Source organism: Tamandua tetradactyla, chromosome X (assembly GCF_023851605.1).
Source record: "Tamandua tetradactyla isolate mTamTet1 chromosome X, mTamTet1.pri, whole genome shotgun sequence".
Lineage (NCBI taxonomy): Eukaryota > Metazoa > Chordata > Mammalia > Pilosa > Myrmecophagidae > Tamandua > Tamandua tetradactyla.
The window spans coordinates 147,914,383-147,931,720 of record NC_135353.1 but is presented as its reverse complement, the minus strand read 5'-3'; the positions used below and the strand labels follow the sequence as shown (position 1 = coordinate 147,931,720).

Below are 17,338 nucleotides of genomic sequence, written 5' to 3'. Positions count from 1 at the left end.
ATGCACAAGAACTAATAAAAGTGCCAACAGCAAGCACTTCACAGGCCACAGCTATCACTGAGCACTCATGCAGAGACCCTCTAACCAGGAAAGTGTGAAGATGGCCAGGAACATATTCTGATCATTTTCCCCATGATAAGTTGTGCACTGTAACTATTTCACATACCATAGGGCTGTAGAAGTCCACTAGTTAGTTCTTGTAGCCTAAAAAATACTAAAACAGTATTTGCATGTATGTAAAATACTGCGTAATAAAACTGTTCATTATTTCTTTGTTCATAACAGCGAAATACTATCAATATACCAAATGTCTGTGAAAGGCACAAAGACTTCTTTTCACCATCTTGGAGCCTGTAGGGAATCATGCTGGAAAAAGGACTTCTGAAATGGCAAATATGTCTGGAAGACCATGTGGTCCAAGGCTCTTTTTGCTGACTGTAAGTGGGGTCTCTAGAACTAGCAGGAGTGCACGGTCTTCTTAAAACTGAAGGTATTTATGCCCAAGGTGAAACTGAATTCTATCTGGGCAAGACATGTGCTTATGCATACGTAGCAAAAACCAACACAATGACTCCTGGCAGTAAAGCTAACAAAACCGGAATAATCTGGGGAAAATAACTTGTGCCCATGGAAATAATGGCATGGTTTGTGGCAAATTCTGAAGCAATCTTCCTGCTAAGGCCATTGGACACCAAATCCATGTAATGCTGTACCCCTCAAGGATTCACACTTATTGAAAAACAAATAAAATTGAAAAAAAAGCACACAGATTTAAATTATAGCACCTCCAAGCAATGAAAATACTTTAAAACATTAAAATCAATAATGTAGATCTATACATATGATACGGAAAGATCTCCAAGGCTTCATACACTATATATAAGACCCAAGACATGATAATTTTTAATACACGCAATTATATATGGGCAAGAGCACATATGTGTGTATAGGAATACATATAAATATACATATAAATATAGATATATGCTATCACATCTAAATTCACAGAAAGGGACTAAAATATTAACATTTGTTATCTTTGGGTTGTGGGTTGAAAAGGAAAGAAGGTGAAGTGGATAGTCTCTTTCACTACTGCAAATAATTGTGTTTGCTTGAATCTCTTGCATGCAAATGTAGTCATGCATCATTAGAATAATTTAAAAAAATGAAGACCGAAATAAGAAAAAAAACAAGGACCCCTTTTCTGAGATCCTCTAGGGAGCCTGTGAGCAAATGGAGCTGCTCCTTGGCCTTGACCTGAATGGACTAGACTCTACCTAGCACTTCAGTATTCTCATCAGGAAAGTAGACATCACAAATGATGGGGATTTGAAGGGTAAGAGAAGTTGCCATACACTGAACTTCTGACAGCTCCACTGGGCATGATTTTCATAAGAATGAATGTATTTTACATAAGGTAGGAATATTAACCAATGGAGACAGAGAGAAGACTTTGAAGGACAGAGTCCACCGTGGCCCAAATGACACTTCCTCCAAGTGGCCATGCCCTGTGACTGGCTATCTTTAAGGATGGGTAGTGCCTGTGATTTGATTCTCATCAACAAATTATGGCAAAGATAATGGAATGTCTCTCTAGTTATTGATTGTATTACATGTCAAAGGAGAGATGTTACTCTCCTGATTAAGACATTATACGAACCACGATTTTGCCAGAAGATAGATTCTTGCTCTCCTGTTTGCCTTGAAGAATAAACATGCCATGTGTGAACTGCTTATGGAGAAGGCCACGTAGCACAGAACTACAGGGAGCATTTAGGAACTGAGACTGGCCTTTAATTAACAGTCAGACAAAAAAAAAGTTGTAGTCAAATAGACAAATGAAATGAGATCTGCCAACAAACTGAGTGAGCTAGGAGTGGATTTTCTCCAATTGAGTCATTAAGAGAGAACACACTGAACTTGAACCAGATTGCAGCCAGATGAGATCCTAAAACAGAGAACTTAGTCGAGCTGTGCCTGAACTCCTGACACACAGAAACTATGTGCTAATAAATTTGTGTTTATTTAATCTTTAAGTTTTTGGTAAATTGTTATGCAGCATTGAAAACTAATACAAGAAAACAAAGTGTATCATTTCTACCCAGATATTAACTCTTTATTTTAGTCTTTCTCTATTCCTAAATTCCAAGATTCCAAGATTCTAAGCCTAAAATAGTTATGGAGTGACAGGCAGAAATTGGTTCATGAAACGTTTGAGTAAGAGATGCTCATTAATCTTAAGGATGATGGCAGCTGGAAGGAAATACGTGGTGGGAACACTCTTTGTTCTGGGCTGAAAAGTACCCAAGGTTGACAAGATATCTAAAATATGGCTGATCCTCCTCATATTCCCCATCAGTTTATAACTCTGTGGACATATTTTTGGGTGACCAAAACGTTTTAACCAAGATCCCCAAATAGCATTTAGATGGTGGAGAGTTCTCATTTAGACACTTCCAGGACACATCCTACCCTCATTTCCCTGGGGAGGAGGCCCTCCCAATGGTATCATTTGAAGTTGTCTGCCAACTGACTTTGAAATTAGCTCAGGATCACATTAACTTCCTGACCTCTCTCCACTCAGAGTATCCCTGATGTCAGCAGAGAGAGAGAGAGACTTCTTTCTTGCTACATTAATTACTCCAAATTCTGGTTGTGGGTCTATATCAGAGGGTTTCCCTGCTATGCAGCATAACTTGCAGGAGACCTCTACATAACCAAAATAGAGGAGAGGTCTAAACTTTTCTTACACAAATGGAGTACTCATCCTGGTGTACAAGAGGTAGGATACTGCTCCCATTGCATACTGGACAAGCTGGAACTCTTTGTCACTAATGTCTTTTTGGTTCTTATCAATGTATCTATAGTGAGTGAAATATCTCTGTTCCTTACTCTCTGGAATGGTACTTTCCAGGTTATATGTCTGGAGGTTCAGAGATCTACAATTCAAGAGGGTTAGTGGTGTGGAGGTAGATGTAATGGACAGATCATTGTCACAGATAGTCTTCTCTGAAGTCAGCACAAAGTCCCATAGACTACTCTTTTAACATGAAAGCCCATGAGGTAACTGGGCCAACTTGTAGAAGACAAGGGGGCTTACACAGCTGCCGTTTTAAGAAGGAATTGCCCTTCCTTTTCCTCCTCCTTAGCTTCTATGATTTCTAGCTCTCCTGTCACTCAAATGATCAGTGTCCCCAGTCTCTTTCAGTCCTTTGCCCTCCAGATGCCCTACTTGATCTATGCTGCTGGCTCTCTATCTGGTAGATACACAAAGACACTTTATTCTATTCTCTATTGTTATATAAGTTTGAATATTTTGATAATAAAAATTTAAAGAATGTGTTTAATCCACAAGTGAATGACTTTTGTGTATAGTGTGAGGAAGGGTTCCAGTGAATTTTGTTTATACTATGTGCATCCAGTTGTTTCACTGTCATTACTTAGTGAAAAGAATGTTCTATCCCCACTTCTCTACACTGGCATTTTTAATAAATCAGAGATCCACTATAAGTGGGTCTGTTTTGAGATACTTTATTCAGTTCAATTGATCTATCTGCTTATCCCTAAACCAATACCACAAACTCTTAATTTCTACAGCTTTTTAAAAAATAATTCTTAATATCTGGTAGATTAAGTTCTCATATGTTCTTCTTCTTTCTCAAAAGTATATTGACTGTCTATTTGACCAAAAGAGGGGAAAGAAATGGAATAAAATGAGGTATCAGTGGCTAAGAGATTTCAAATACAGCTGAGAGGTTATTCTGGAGGTTACTCTGATGCAAGCTTCAGGTAGATATTCTTAATTGCCATGGTATGCTAAGCCCCAAACAATAGTATTCCCGTAAACCCTAAAGAATACTCAGGTCTCTAGCTGAGACTTTATAAAAGTTTCACTCACTAAGTTTATTTTTCAGAAACCTATAACCTCCAAATGGTTCCTAGGCCAGATAAGCCCTGAAACCCAGAGCTACCAGTCTCTCCAAGAGTATCAACCAGTTGCATCCCCTACCCCATAATGTTGACACCCCTTTTCACCATGAAGAAGTTAGAATGGCCATAGCCCAAATATTTCGAGAGATTGAGAGAAGGATCAAAGGAGAAGGAGGAGTTGTAACAGAGAAGATAGGATTTAACAAATGAGTATGAGTGCTGAATCATTGTATTGATATTTCTTTTTAGTCTCCAGTATCTTAGAGCAGCTAGAAGGAAATACCTGAAATGGTGGAACTGTAACTCATACCATACTTTGAAATTTGTGTTGAAACTACTTGTTAAAATGTACTTTGAAATTTATTACTTTTTTGTAAATATATTATATTTCACAATTTAAAAAAAAAAGTTAAAAGTATACTGACTCTGACGGAGTGCTAATTTTTATTTTGCATGGCCAGCCACCACCGTGGAACATCTTCTCCTGTCCTGCCCTAGTAAACATCTTCCTACAGTGGGCTTCAGTTGTAACTCATGCCCACAGTGGAACCCAATACTGGGTTTGCATGGACTTGCCATTTTCAGGCGCTACTGGCCTTCCTCGGACCATGAGCCCCTATGAATTGGAGTGCATGGAATATCCTGCTGGCCTGGCAAAATCCAATGCATCAGAAAATCTGAAAATGAATTTTCCCATTTACAGGATGTTGTACGTGGGAACAGTCCCATGTCCCCACTACCTCTAGTAAGTGGGAAATGGTTTAATTCCTTTTCTTGGCCATGGCGGCATCTCTTTGTGGGGTTGTTATCTCTGTGTGGGGTACCCCTAGTGTTCTGTTTTCTCTTATACTGTTGTTGTGGAATATGGATGCAATGTCTGTCCCATGGTCAACACAGTCTGCTGCGTGGGGGTGGACTGGAGGGTCCAGTGCCCGGAATTCCCCTCGATACTGAGAGCATTCCCCTCCATACTGAAGCAAGTCATTGCACATAGCTGCCTATATGAATGGGCCAGACATTAAAGGGCATCAGACCTCCTCAGCGGGGAAAGAAGGTATATATAGTATCATAAAGAAGACACTGAAACTTCCCTCCCCTGATCACTGCTAGTAACAAACCTCCAAACCCCTGTGTCACGAGATGCTGTTGAAACTCTGTCGTCACACCCTATGAAATTTCTTTGTTCTAAAACCTTATAAGCCCCTGTATTCCTTTCCCCTTTTACGGAGCACTAACTCTTATTTTCCAGAGCCTGTCACTACCATGGAAGATCTTCTCCTGTCTATAAGTCCTAATAAACTCATGCCTAACTCCACATACACACACAAAAGTATATTGACTGTACTTGGAAATGTGCTTGTCAATTTCAATATTAGAATCAGCTTGCTAAATTTCACACACTCATGCACATTTAGACAGACATTCACACACAAGGCCTATTTAATTTATTGGTGGGGATAGGGATTACTGTTTGTGCTGCTTTGAAATGATGTATGTACCCTAGAAAAGCCATGTTTTAATCCTATTCCCATTTTGTAAAGGCAGCCGTTGCTTCTAATCCCTATTCAGCATTGTAATCCAGAGTGGTTGTTAAACTGGATTAGGTGACGACATGTCTCCACCCATTCCGGTGAGTCTTGATTAGTTTCTGAAGTCCTATAAAAGAGGAAACATTTTGGAGAATAAAGGAGATTCAGAAAGAGCAGAGGATGCTGCAGCACCACAAAGCAGAGAGTCCATGAGCCAGTGACCTTTGGAGATGAAGAAGGAAAACTCCTCCCAGGGAGCTTCATGAAATAGGAAGCCAGGAGAAGAAGCTAGCAGATGACGCTGTGTTCACCATGTGCCTTTCCAGATGAGCGAGAAACTGTGACTGTGTTCGCCATGTGCCTTCTCCCTTGAGAGAGAAACCCTGAACTTCTTTGGCCTTCTTGAACCAAGGTATCTTTCCCTGGATGCTTTTGATTGGACATTTCTATAGACATGTTTTAACTGGGACATTTTCTCAGCCTTAGAACTGTAAACTAGCCATTTATTAAATTCCCCTTTTTAAAAGTCATTCTGTTTCTGGTATATTGCATGCTGGCAGCTAACAAACTATAATACTGTTATCTGTAGATTAAATTTTGGGACAATTAACATGCTTACAATATTGAACTTTCCTGTTCTCAAACATATAATATTTCTCTGTTTAGTTAGGTCTTTATTAATTTCTCTAAATAACTAATGTATATTTTTTCCAGACATTCTATACTTCATTTTATTTGTTCTTTGGTACCAGGTATTTTGTTACAGTAATTCACAATCTAAATTTTCTCTAATTTCATCTTCATAATGTTTGTTGTTCCCAAAGTTTACTTTTGCATATTGGTCTTATACCCAGCAACTTTGAAAAATACTTTTATTTATTTAAAAGTTTATTTTCAGATTTTTCTTCATATACCCTCTAAACATGTGTTAACGAAAGTAGCTATGTTTCTTTTTTTTTGATACCTAACCCTTTGCATTCTTCTGATTCCCATTACTGCATTATATAGTATTTTCATTTAAATATTGAATAAAAATGTTGAAAGCAAGCATTATTTTCTACTTCCCAATTTTAAATGAAAACTCTTCAATATTTTCACATTAATTAAAATGTGCACTATTGGGTTTGTTTTAGATAACCTTTATCTTCTCTGATAACATCTTTTCTTAGCATGAATGATTTCTGAATTTTATAAAACACTATTCTGTTAATTAAGATATGACTTTTTTCATCTAATTCGTCCATGAGATATACCAGTCCTGGCCCCATTTGCCCTTTGATATATTCCTCATGTTTCACCTTCTCTGTTCTCTACCATATAGGACAGACTCCCAAATCTTATTCCCCACAAAATGTGGAAGCCAGCTTGGTTAAGTTAAGATGTGGCAACAACAGGAGATTACAGCCCAGGAGATGAAAAGTACTCAGAGTTGTACTCCTTCTCTCTGTATATCTATTGATTTCTACTTCAATGGCTACTCTTCTCCATGACTAGATCCTCCATCAGACTGACTCATCGTGTCTGCAGATTCTCTTGCTCTAAATTCCCCAGGCTCCAGTAATACTATCTCTTCTCTTTGTCCCTTATGCACTAGAGGTTGGAGTAACTTCAATATATGCTAAGTATTATTTAGCCCAACTCACCCTAGATTGTCTTACCTATCACTTAAGTAATCAACTTCCTGCATTCAATTCCTCTGAGTTATACATTTAGAGTGATTTATGTTTCCTGGATAATCCCTGTTACACTTGGTCAATTACATCGATCATTTTTAAAAGGGAAAACCTTCTTTCATTCTGAGAAAAAACTCAACTCTATCTCTAGCAGCTAAATATGCTCACATCTCTTCTATCATTAAGAAGTAAAATATAACAATGCAAAATACCCCATGGATCCTGAAATCTGCTCTAAATCTACTCTGCTTCTCTTCTCAAAAATAAATTTTTACACTCACTAGAGTCTGTGTATGTATGTGTGTGTGTGTGTGTATATATATATATATATAGGTATAGATAGAGACAGAAATATAGATATATAGTATAGATACATAAATTCAAGAATTCTAAGAGTATAATATATAGATATATTCAAATTTTAAACAATTTGCATACTACAGATAAAAGTTTATAACACCACATGTGCAAAAGAACCCAGGTGGTTCTCAGAGGAATATCTCAGATATCATATAGATTTATTAGAAAAAATATTTAAAGCATCCAAATAATCCAAGAAGTTAAAGAATAGTATATTAAATGCAAAGAAATAGAAGGTTAGAAACAATGAACATACATGTAAAAATGCTGAATTAGGAGACACTGGAGTCAACTAATGAAATCCAGCTCATTAAAAAGATGTACATAATAATTCGTATAAGTATCACCAATTACTAAAGAAAGAAGGATATACAGTTCACTTTAGGTAAATAAATTGCATGAGATATAGGTGCAGAAGAGCCTTAAAGATTAAAAGAGTACTATAAACAAGTTTTACCATTACCTCAAGATAACAAATGGCAACAAAGAAGACAGAAGAATTTGAAGTAATAAACTCAAAGAATGATAGAATCAGAGGATTAGCATTCTGTAGCCCTTAAAGAATTAATGGATAAAGGTGAGGATCTTAAATAACAATTCATACACAGACATTATTTTTGTCCTAACTGAAGTATACAGCATCACCTCTGGAGTGACTCTGCCAATAAGACAAAGAAATAAATGAATAAACCTTAATCTGAATGAGCTCCTATGTAAAACGAATGGGATTTTTCATGCTGAGTGTCCAGTACCTTGGATTCATTTTTCTATACTCTGTACTGGTGTATATGTTTGAGAAATTCTATAACATAAAAGAATTTGTTTAGTAAATATCAAGCCTTCCAATTTGATAACCTACATGAAATGGAACAATTTTTAGCAAAATATACATGACTAAATATGTCCATAAAGAAATAGAAAACTTTAATTTAACAATCCATTTAAAACTCTAGTTTAAATTTCTGGAAGCCTCAAAATATTCCAGGTCCAACCAGGTTTGGAGGCCTGTTACATGAAATGGTCAGGGGAAAACGCCTCAACATCTTATGTAAATTCTTCCAAACTATGCACAAAGATGGAAAATCACACAACTACTTTAAATAACTAGCTGTCCTTGATCCAAAGACCATATAAACCTGCCTCAATAAAGAACACTTCAGTAAAAATCCCTCAGATAGAGACAATTTTTTTAAAAATTCATAGCTGTCTTAGTTTCCCAGCTGCCATCACAAATACCATGATGTGGGTTGACTTAAACAGTGAGGATTTATTGGCTCGTGGTTTTGAGGCTAGGAGAATTCCAAAAGAGTTGTCAGCAAGGTGACGCTTTCTCCTTGAAGACTGTGGAGTTCGGAGGCTGACTGCCAGCGATTTCTGGGTCCTTGGCCATTCCATCTCATGGCAATGTACGTGGCAGCGTCTTCTCCTTTTTCTTTCTGGGTTCATTGACTTCCAGCTTCTTGCCTCCTCATGGCTTTCTCTTCTTATGTCTGAATTTACTTCTACTTATAAAAGACTCCAGTAATTTGGATTAAATCCCAAACTGATTCAGTAGGTCTCACCTTAACTAAAAATAACATCCTCAAATAGTCCTATTTATAATGGGTTCACTCTCACAGGAACAGATTAAGATAAAAAACATGTTTTTCTATGGTACATAGTTCAACCTACTATAATAGCATATCCAATATAGTGGTGAATTAAATGAAGAAATATGATGTATCCAAGGGATGCAAAGATGATATCACATTATAAATACCGTCAATTGGAAATCACTACATTAGCAGTAAAAGGAGGAAAAACAGTTGATAATCTGAACGTGCAAAGAAAAAGCCTTTGATAAAAATTCTCACCAGTTCGTGGCAATAACTTTAGCAAACTTATATCAGAAGGGGATTTCCAATTTGTAAAATCTACAGCAAACACACTTAAGTGTGAAATGTTACAAACAGAAGACAGACATATGACACCACCTCTTCTGCTGAAAACTGGACACACATTTTTCTGCTCTCTCTTATAAAGAGCCTAGAAGTCATTACTCCCATGTTAACAACCAGAAAGAGCTGAGCACACTGAAAATTAATCACTCCTTAGATTTATCAGAGAATTGAGGTCACGGGGTAAACCAATACCCTGAAAGCCAGAGAGATGGGCTAATACAGAAAATCACAACTTATGAGGAGCAGAAGCCGCTAAACAAGTCGGAAAACTTAACCTGCAATCACAAACTGTTGGAGACTGTGAGTGGACTAGCTTGAAGGTTAAAATTTCCTGTGGGCTCAATCTTTGGCCCCCAAACTTTCATGAGCTTTACCTCCAAGAGTCCCGTGTGAGGTTTTCACGATGAAGTATGGAGAAAATTCCCCTTGTGCTGCCAGCAGGGGAAAGAAAAAAGGAAGAATTCGAAAAATGACCAAGGCATTCTGTTTTCCACCTGCATTCAAGGGAAACTACTTCTCCAGAACCTAACAGATACGGGTAAGAAAGAAACATCAACTTCAGCTCCCTCTACCTTTTCTTTCTCACCCAATGGGGAAATAGTATTACAAAACACTTCCTTTTCTACCACACCACATTTCCGCATCAACAGGGATCCTAGGTAAAAACAGAAAATAAAGCTTATACTCTATTTAAGAACTGATTGCTAGGGAAATTCAGAAAACACAATGGGAAAGAAAAACAAGGATACTGGAGGAAGAAACTGAATCCTTAGGTACCTCAATTACAAAAAACAGTAACCATGGAGTAAATCCTAGCCAGACAATCATAAATTCTCACACTAAAGGCCTATTTAGCTTGGTAACTATTGGCTATTACACCATGTCCACTTTGTGGCAGAAAATTACAAGGCATGCTAAAAGGCAAGAAAAAACACAATCTGAAGAAATGAAACAAGCAACAGAACCAGACTGAGGTATGGCAAGGATTTTGGAATTATCAAACTGAGAAATTTAAAATAACTATAATAGAAATGTTAAGGGCTCTCATGGAAAAAGCGGCCAACATGCAAGAACAGAAGGATCATTTAAGCAGGAAGATGGAAACACTAGTAAAGAATCAAAAGAAAATGCTAGAAATTAAAACCATTTTAATAGAAACAAAGACTGCCTTTGGTGGACTTACCAGTAGGCTGAATGCAGCCAAGGAAAGAATCAGTGAGCTTGAACATTTGTCAATGGAGGCTTCACACACTGTAATGGAAATAGAAAAGAGAATTAAAAAACAAAAAACAAAACCAAACAGAATGTCAAGACAATCACTAAAGGGGTAACATAGGCATAATGGGTATACTAGAAAGAAAAGAAAGCGAAAAACCAAACTAAATAGCTGAAGTAACAATGGCTGAGAATTTTCTCTAGTTAATGACATACCAAACCACAGATCTGGGAAGCTCAGAAAACATCAAACAGAATAAGTGGCTAATATAATAATGAAGAACAAAGTCAGAGGACTGAAACTATTCGACTTCAAGACTTACTGTAAAGCTACAGTGACCAAGACAAATGTGGTAATTGGGAACGAATAAATAAATACATATGAATAGAGAGCTCAGAAACAGAACCATACAAATATAGTCAACTGGTCTTTGACAAATGGACAAAGGATAGTTTTTAAACAAATATTGTTGGAAAAGATCAACAACCACATACAAAGAAATGAATCCAGACACAGACATTATACCTTTCCCAAAAATTAACCCAAAATGGATCACAGACTGAAATACAAAACTTAAAACTATAGAACTTCTAGAAAATGAATAGGAGAAAATCTAAGTGATCTTGGATTATGGTGATAACTCTTTAAGTGGAACATATAAAGAACAACCCATGAAAGAAGAAAAATAAGTTAGACTTCATTAAAACTAAAATTAAAAACTTCTGCTTTGTGAAAGACAAGGTTAAGAGAATGAAAAGACAGGCCACAGACTTAGGAGAAAATATTTGCAAAATACCTATCTGATAAAGGACTTGTATCCAAAATATAAAAAGAAATCAATAGTAAGTAAACAAACAATTCAATTAAAAATGGGCAAAAAAAATATGAACAGAATCTTCATCAAACAGATGGCAAATAAGCACCTGGAAAAATGTTCAACATTATATGTCAATAGGGAATTTCAAATTAAAACAACAAAGAGATGCCAATATGCCTATTAGACTGAGTAAAATCCAAAACTTTGATAACACCATTCTGTAAGGGATGTGAAGGAACAGGAATACTCATTCATTGTTGGTAGGAATGCAAAAAATGGTATAGCCACTTTGGAAGAGAGTTTCGAAGTTTCTTACCAAGCTAAACATAGATCTACCCATTGATCCAACAATCACATTCCTATGTATTTACCCAAATGCACGGAAAAGTTATGCCCACACAAAACCCTACACAAAAAGGTTTATAGCAGCTTTATCCATAATTACCCAAAACTGGAAGCAACCAAGTTATGTTTCAATAGGTGAACAGACAAACGAAGTGGTACATCCATACAATGGAGTATTATTCAACAACGTTAAAAATGACTTATCACGCTACTTAAAGACATGAAGGAACTTAAATGCCATATTGCTAAGTGAAAGAAGCCAGTCTAAAAAGCTATATTCAATATGATTCCAACTATGTGACATTCTGGGAAAGGCAAAACTACAGAGACAGTAAAAGATATGTGGTTGCCAGGGCTTCTGGGTGAGGTGTTAGGGGGATGAACAGGTGGGGCAGAAGGCCTTTCAAGGCAGCAAAACTATTTTTTCATGATACTATAACGGTGGATACACTAAATTATACATTTGTCAAAACCCATAATACTGTGCAACACAAAGCATGAACCCTATAAACTACGAACTTAAGTTAAAAATAATGCAGTAATAGTGGTTCATCAATTGTAACAAAATGTACCAACTAATGGAAAATGTTAATGGAGGAAACTCTGAGTGGGAAGAGAGGGGGAATATGGGAACTTGTGCCGTTTGCTCATTTTCCTGTGACTCTTAAACTGCTTTAAAAAACCAAGTCTCTTAAATTAGAAAAATAGGAAAAGCAAACAAACAAACCTGGAGACTATATAGTAAACACATTGCCATATGCAAGAGTGTCAACATAAATATGTTTTCACTAACGAAAAGAAGGAGATAATAATTGTAACCATACGATCCTCTTATTTTAAAATGCACGGGAATAGGCACAGAAGATACTCAAATGTATAAGGAAATTCAGAGAGCTGATGTATAGATCACTATAGTAAAATCAGGCGGTTGTCTCACAAATCACCAATTAAAACTTGTAATGGAAAATATACAATCCACACCAGCAAACATATCCAAAATAAATCTAAAAAGAAATCTAAGCAAAATGTATCTGATTTTTATGGAGGCAACTATAAAAATTTACTGATAGACTTAGGTAAAAGAAGCCCCAAATAGAACAGTATACTAAGATTATTCGTGGGGCAAACACGATGTTAATTTTTAATTTATTTCTCCTTTAATTCTACTTATTCACAGATTTAGCACATTACCCATAGCTGCCAAGATGACAACCAAACCAGGACTTCCGTTTCCCATGGAAACAGAAAACAATCCTGGGAAAACTAAAGAAGGAATAACAAAGAGCAACATCAGCAGCAACAGCAAAAAGACCAAAATGAGTAACCCCTGAGGGACATTAAGTCCCAACTAACACCTGTGGGCAGGTGGGGGCATGCCCTGAGTTGAGGCAGGTGACCTGCAATAGAAGGTAGGTAACAGGATCCTTGGGAGAAAACTTTCAAAGTTTGGCCCTTGCTTCTTCCCAGCGTTCTTGGGGCAATGAATTTTGATTCCATTGGAAAAAGCTCGAGACCACAGGTGCAAGAACCATGGAACAATATCAGGACAGCACAGTAGTTTGGGTTGGTTAAGGTTGACTCCAGGAATTGTGGTCATAACCAATGGAAAACCTTTTAGTGGATAAGGACAGGTCTTTTATTATCATTTTAATAGAATATGAGGAACATACTAAAATAGAATAGCAAGTATCACAGTGAATCATAAACAATTAGGAGAGGGGCTCATTTTTTTTAAGCTTTTGAGGACTGCCTCTGATAACAGCCAAAGGAGTCCCCAGGAAGAGCTTTCAAGTCAAAGACCCCTCTCAATTTCTCCTTGGGGGTCTTGATGGCCTTGGTTAGGTTGGGGTTGACTTAAATCAGAAAAGGGAGAAATCTTAGGCCCTGCCAGATGACAGTATGAGGTTCTTCCACAGACCAGGAAGAAGGGGACCCCACAAAGTCTGCAACCCTTGCCTGCAATCAGCTCTGATAGGCCCAAGCAGAAACAACCATATGAGATATACCTGTACTTCCACATCAGAAGACTCAGGAAGTCGAGGTTTTTGATCTGAAGAGACAGCAAGGTATCATGGCATGCTAATCCAGGTCTGAGGGAAATCTTTCCCCTCCCCCTCCATAATAGAGAACGCTCCCAGAGAGCCCTGCCCCTACTGTCATTCTTGTGAAGCCCTAGGCACTGCTGCAAGGCTCAGGATCTCTATTTCTTCCACATGGAGGCATCTCAGGAAGCGAGAGCTTTAATCTGAGCATGGTTGACTGGGTTCAGCAGATGAAGTCCCAGAGCCAGCCAGGAGTAAATGAAAGGCCTGTGTGTGGGTTGGGAAAATCTCTTTCTCCCCACCAAGAGTGCGGGCGGCGCAGAGCCCCGCCCTTCCCATCAGTCCTAGCAAACCCCAGGTGGGGTGACCGGAAGTGATTTGCCTGGACTTCCGCCTTGGCCAGCGGTGGGCCTCGACACCTTTGCGTGAGAGGTGCGGCCTCCGGTCAAAGGGAGGAGCCCCAGGAGAAAGCAGGTGCGAGGTGAATATCCTGAGTTAGAGCTGCGGAAACCGGCCTCACTCAAGAGCTGAGGCCCCACAGGTCCCCGTGTAGTACTGCTCCCTGCCTGCCCCCGTCCCACCCCAGGGCCCACCGGAGCCATGACTGTTGAGCCCAACGGTCCTTCACTTCCGACTCTGGGTCTAGGGGAATAAAAGTGTTTGTTTGAGACTGGTATATTCAGGTCAGCAGAGGAAAATTTCCCAGATGGAAACAAGGAGGGGACCCGGAGTGAGGACTTGGGGGGTACTTTATATCTCAATGCGGAAGGGACGATAAAGATCCCCACCCCACAGCTGCGGGAGGCCCCGGGAGGCCCCGGGAGGCCCCGGGAAGGTCGGCGAGGCTGCAGGATTGAGGCGCCCCTTACTTTTTATCGGGAGTCTCAGGGAGGGGGAAAACATTGGCTAAGGGTGCGCCTGCCAAGGGTGTGGGCTGAGCTGTCTCTACACTTCCCCCTGACGTGCCTTAGGGAATTTCCAGGTGTCAATGTCAAAGCAGCAGTGGGGAGGGGTACCAAATCCTGCGGACAACTGATAAGATTGTATGTGAACTGAGAGGATCTACACATATGCGCGCGCACACACACACACACAAACACACACACACACACACACACACTCTGTACCCTCCATAGCAGGGGTCTTACTGCCTGATTTTTGCTGTCACCTGAATAAGCTCCAATGAGTTTGGCACGCTGCAGCCTAAGACACACAGCAATTACTTCTGCAGGGTCCTCAAGGGACAGGCTGACCAGGAGAACGAGACCTTGAGGGTTCCTAGAGCAGTGACCTCAAGGAAACCTGCACAGCTGGTTTTCAATACAGACCAGGTGATTATCTTCCTGCTGAAGGTGTGCACATCCCCACATCCTTCCTCCTCCAGTGGGCCCACACCCCTGTCCTCCTACCCACATTCCTGCCTGTTGTCCCTTACCAGGTTCATCATGCCTCGTGGTCAGAAGAGTAAAATCCGGGCCCGTGAGAAACGCCGCCAGGCCAAAGGTGAAACCCAGGGTATTGAGGGTGCTCAGCCCACTCCAGCAGAGGAAGAAGAGTCCACTCCTTCCTTCTCTCCTGGTTTTGGGGGTACTCTCCAGAGTTCTCCTGCTGCTGGCATTTCCCAGGGGTCTCAGGCAGCCCCATCCCCTACCACTTCCACTAAAGCTCTTTCTTGCCCAAGATCTGATGATGGTGCCAGGTGCGGAGATGAGAAAAGTCCAAGCTCCTCTCAGGTTGCATGCTATGATGTGAGCTCGCATAAAGATCCTCTAACCAGGAAGGCGAGTATGTTGGTGGAGTTCCTGATGGAGAAGTATAAATCGAAGGAGCCCATCACCAAGGCAGCCATGCTGAAGATTGTCAACAAGAAGTACCTGAATCTATTTCCTGAGATCCTCAGGAGAGCCACTGAGCGCCTGGAGCTGGTTTTTGGTCTTGAGTTGAAGGAGATAGATCCTAGTGGTCAGTCCTATTCCCTTGTCAGCAAATTAACCCTCACCAGTGAAGGGAGTCTGAGTGGTGAGGATGGCTTGCCAAGGACGGGTCTCCTGATGACCCTCCTGGGGGTGATCTTTATGAAGGGCAACCGTGCCACTGAGGAGGAGATATGGGAATTCCTGAATGCATTAGGGGTTTTTGCTGGGAAGAAGCACTTAATCTTTGGGGAGCCCAGGAAGCTCCTCACCAAAGATTTGGTGCAGGAAAAGTACCTGGAGTACCGCCAGGTGCCCCACAGTGATCCTCCACGCTATGAATTCCTGTGGGGTTCAAGGGCCCATGCTGAAACCACCAAGATGAAAGTCTTGGAGGTTTTGGCCAAGATCAATGATACTGTCCCTAGTTCCTTCCCTGACCTGTATCAAGAAGCTTTGAGGGATGAGCAGGAGAGGGCTGGAGCCAGTCTTACAGGCAGGATTGGCACGATGACCCTGGCCAGGGCACGGCCCAGAGCCTTGGCCAGCGACTTCTCCCACAAGTGAAGCGTGAGGGAGATATTTCAGTGTGGGGTTGAAAAGAGCAGTCAACCTTCTAAGTATTGGAGGGCCAAGGTTGGGCTGGGGGGATCAAAGTTAATCTTCTTTATTTTCATCTTCTGTAAGAATAATTTGTTGGTTTATCTTTGTTCTTTGTCAGATGTTCTTTTTAATAGAAAGTTTATTTAGCTTTAGAATTTAAGTTTGTGAATGTAATGGATAATACATTTATTGCTATTTATCAGTTTTAATACTGTATGTTTTTGCGTTTGTGAAAAAAAAATTTGAACAACCTGCAATGCTTTTTGTTGTTTCAGAACAGGATAACCTGGCATTGATGTAGGGATTTTCATGGAAATGTGAAAGGATCCCACAGTAAAATCGTGGAGATCACAAAATGGTGAAAAAAAGAGTAATTCTTAGTCTGCCTTATTCATTTTATTCTTTGTTTGTTAAATTAAAAGATATATATCTCTTTTTGCCTAACTTATTTAAGGATGTATGAGAAATGAAATCTCAATAAATCTTAATAAATCTTGCTCACTGTCTCTTTTATTTTCCAAACTTAAATGGAGGAACTGTTCTTTGAAAAGCTTCCTGCTGTTACTGGGAATGGTAAGAAAAAGAAGTCTGACCCACAGCCATAAAATTTTAGTCCTGATGCAGAAGTCATATGGGAAAATTTGAGATATTCTTTAGTATCTGAAAGAAAAGTAAAAAGAATGGGTGAAGAAATGGGTGTTTCAGATGAGAATAGTTAAGTGTAAATTCCCTGAAGCAAGGCAATTTGGGGTTGTATGAAACTGAAAGTCCCTGAGGGAGGGCATTTTAAATTAAGCTGGGTGGTGGGTTAAGTGAGGCCGGGGGAGTGGTGGGCAGGAGTCAAATCCTGAGATGGTGTGTCTCAGAGTTGAGAGACAGAACTCCGTAATGGCAAACTGCTCTTAGAAGTGATTTGGGAACTGTAGATAAACTAGGAAGAAACCTCCACCTGGAGCAGGATTGGAAGGTC

The 17,338-nt window shown here is 39.5% G+C and overlaps 1 protein-coding gene and 1 pseudogene across 4 annotated transcripts; both read left to right on the top strand.

Annotated features, from left to right (window-relative positions):
- The first annotated feature begins 385 nt into the window (after positions 1–385).
- Positions 386–737, top strand: LOC143672116 (large ribosomal subunit protein eL33 pseudogene; annotated as a pseudogene).
- A 13,482-nt stretch (positions 738–14,219) lies between these two features.
- On the top strand, positions 14,220–16,821 carry LOC143672203 (melanoma-associated antigen B1-like). Of its 4 annotated transcripts, none has more exons than XM_077147093.1 (3): positions 14,220–14,326; positions 15,084–15,183; positions 15,291–16,821. In XM_077147093.1, exon 3 carries the CDS (start codon positions 15,298–15,300, stop codon positions 16,330–16,332), a length of 1,035 nt encoding a protein of 344 aa, XP_077003208.1. In that variant the 5' UTR covers positions 14,220–14,326; positions 15,084–15,183; positions 15,291–15,297; the 3' UTR covers positions 16,333–16,821. The 4 variants fall into 4 exon arrangements, with proteins under 4 accessions (XP_077003208.1, XP_077003207.1, XP_077003209.1 ...); XM_077147092.1 differs by having other exon boundaries at positions 14,230–14,333; XM_077147094.1 differs by having other exon boundaries at positions 14,230–14,333; positions 15,084–15,204.
- Positions 16,822–17,338: the final 517 nt, after the last annotated feature.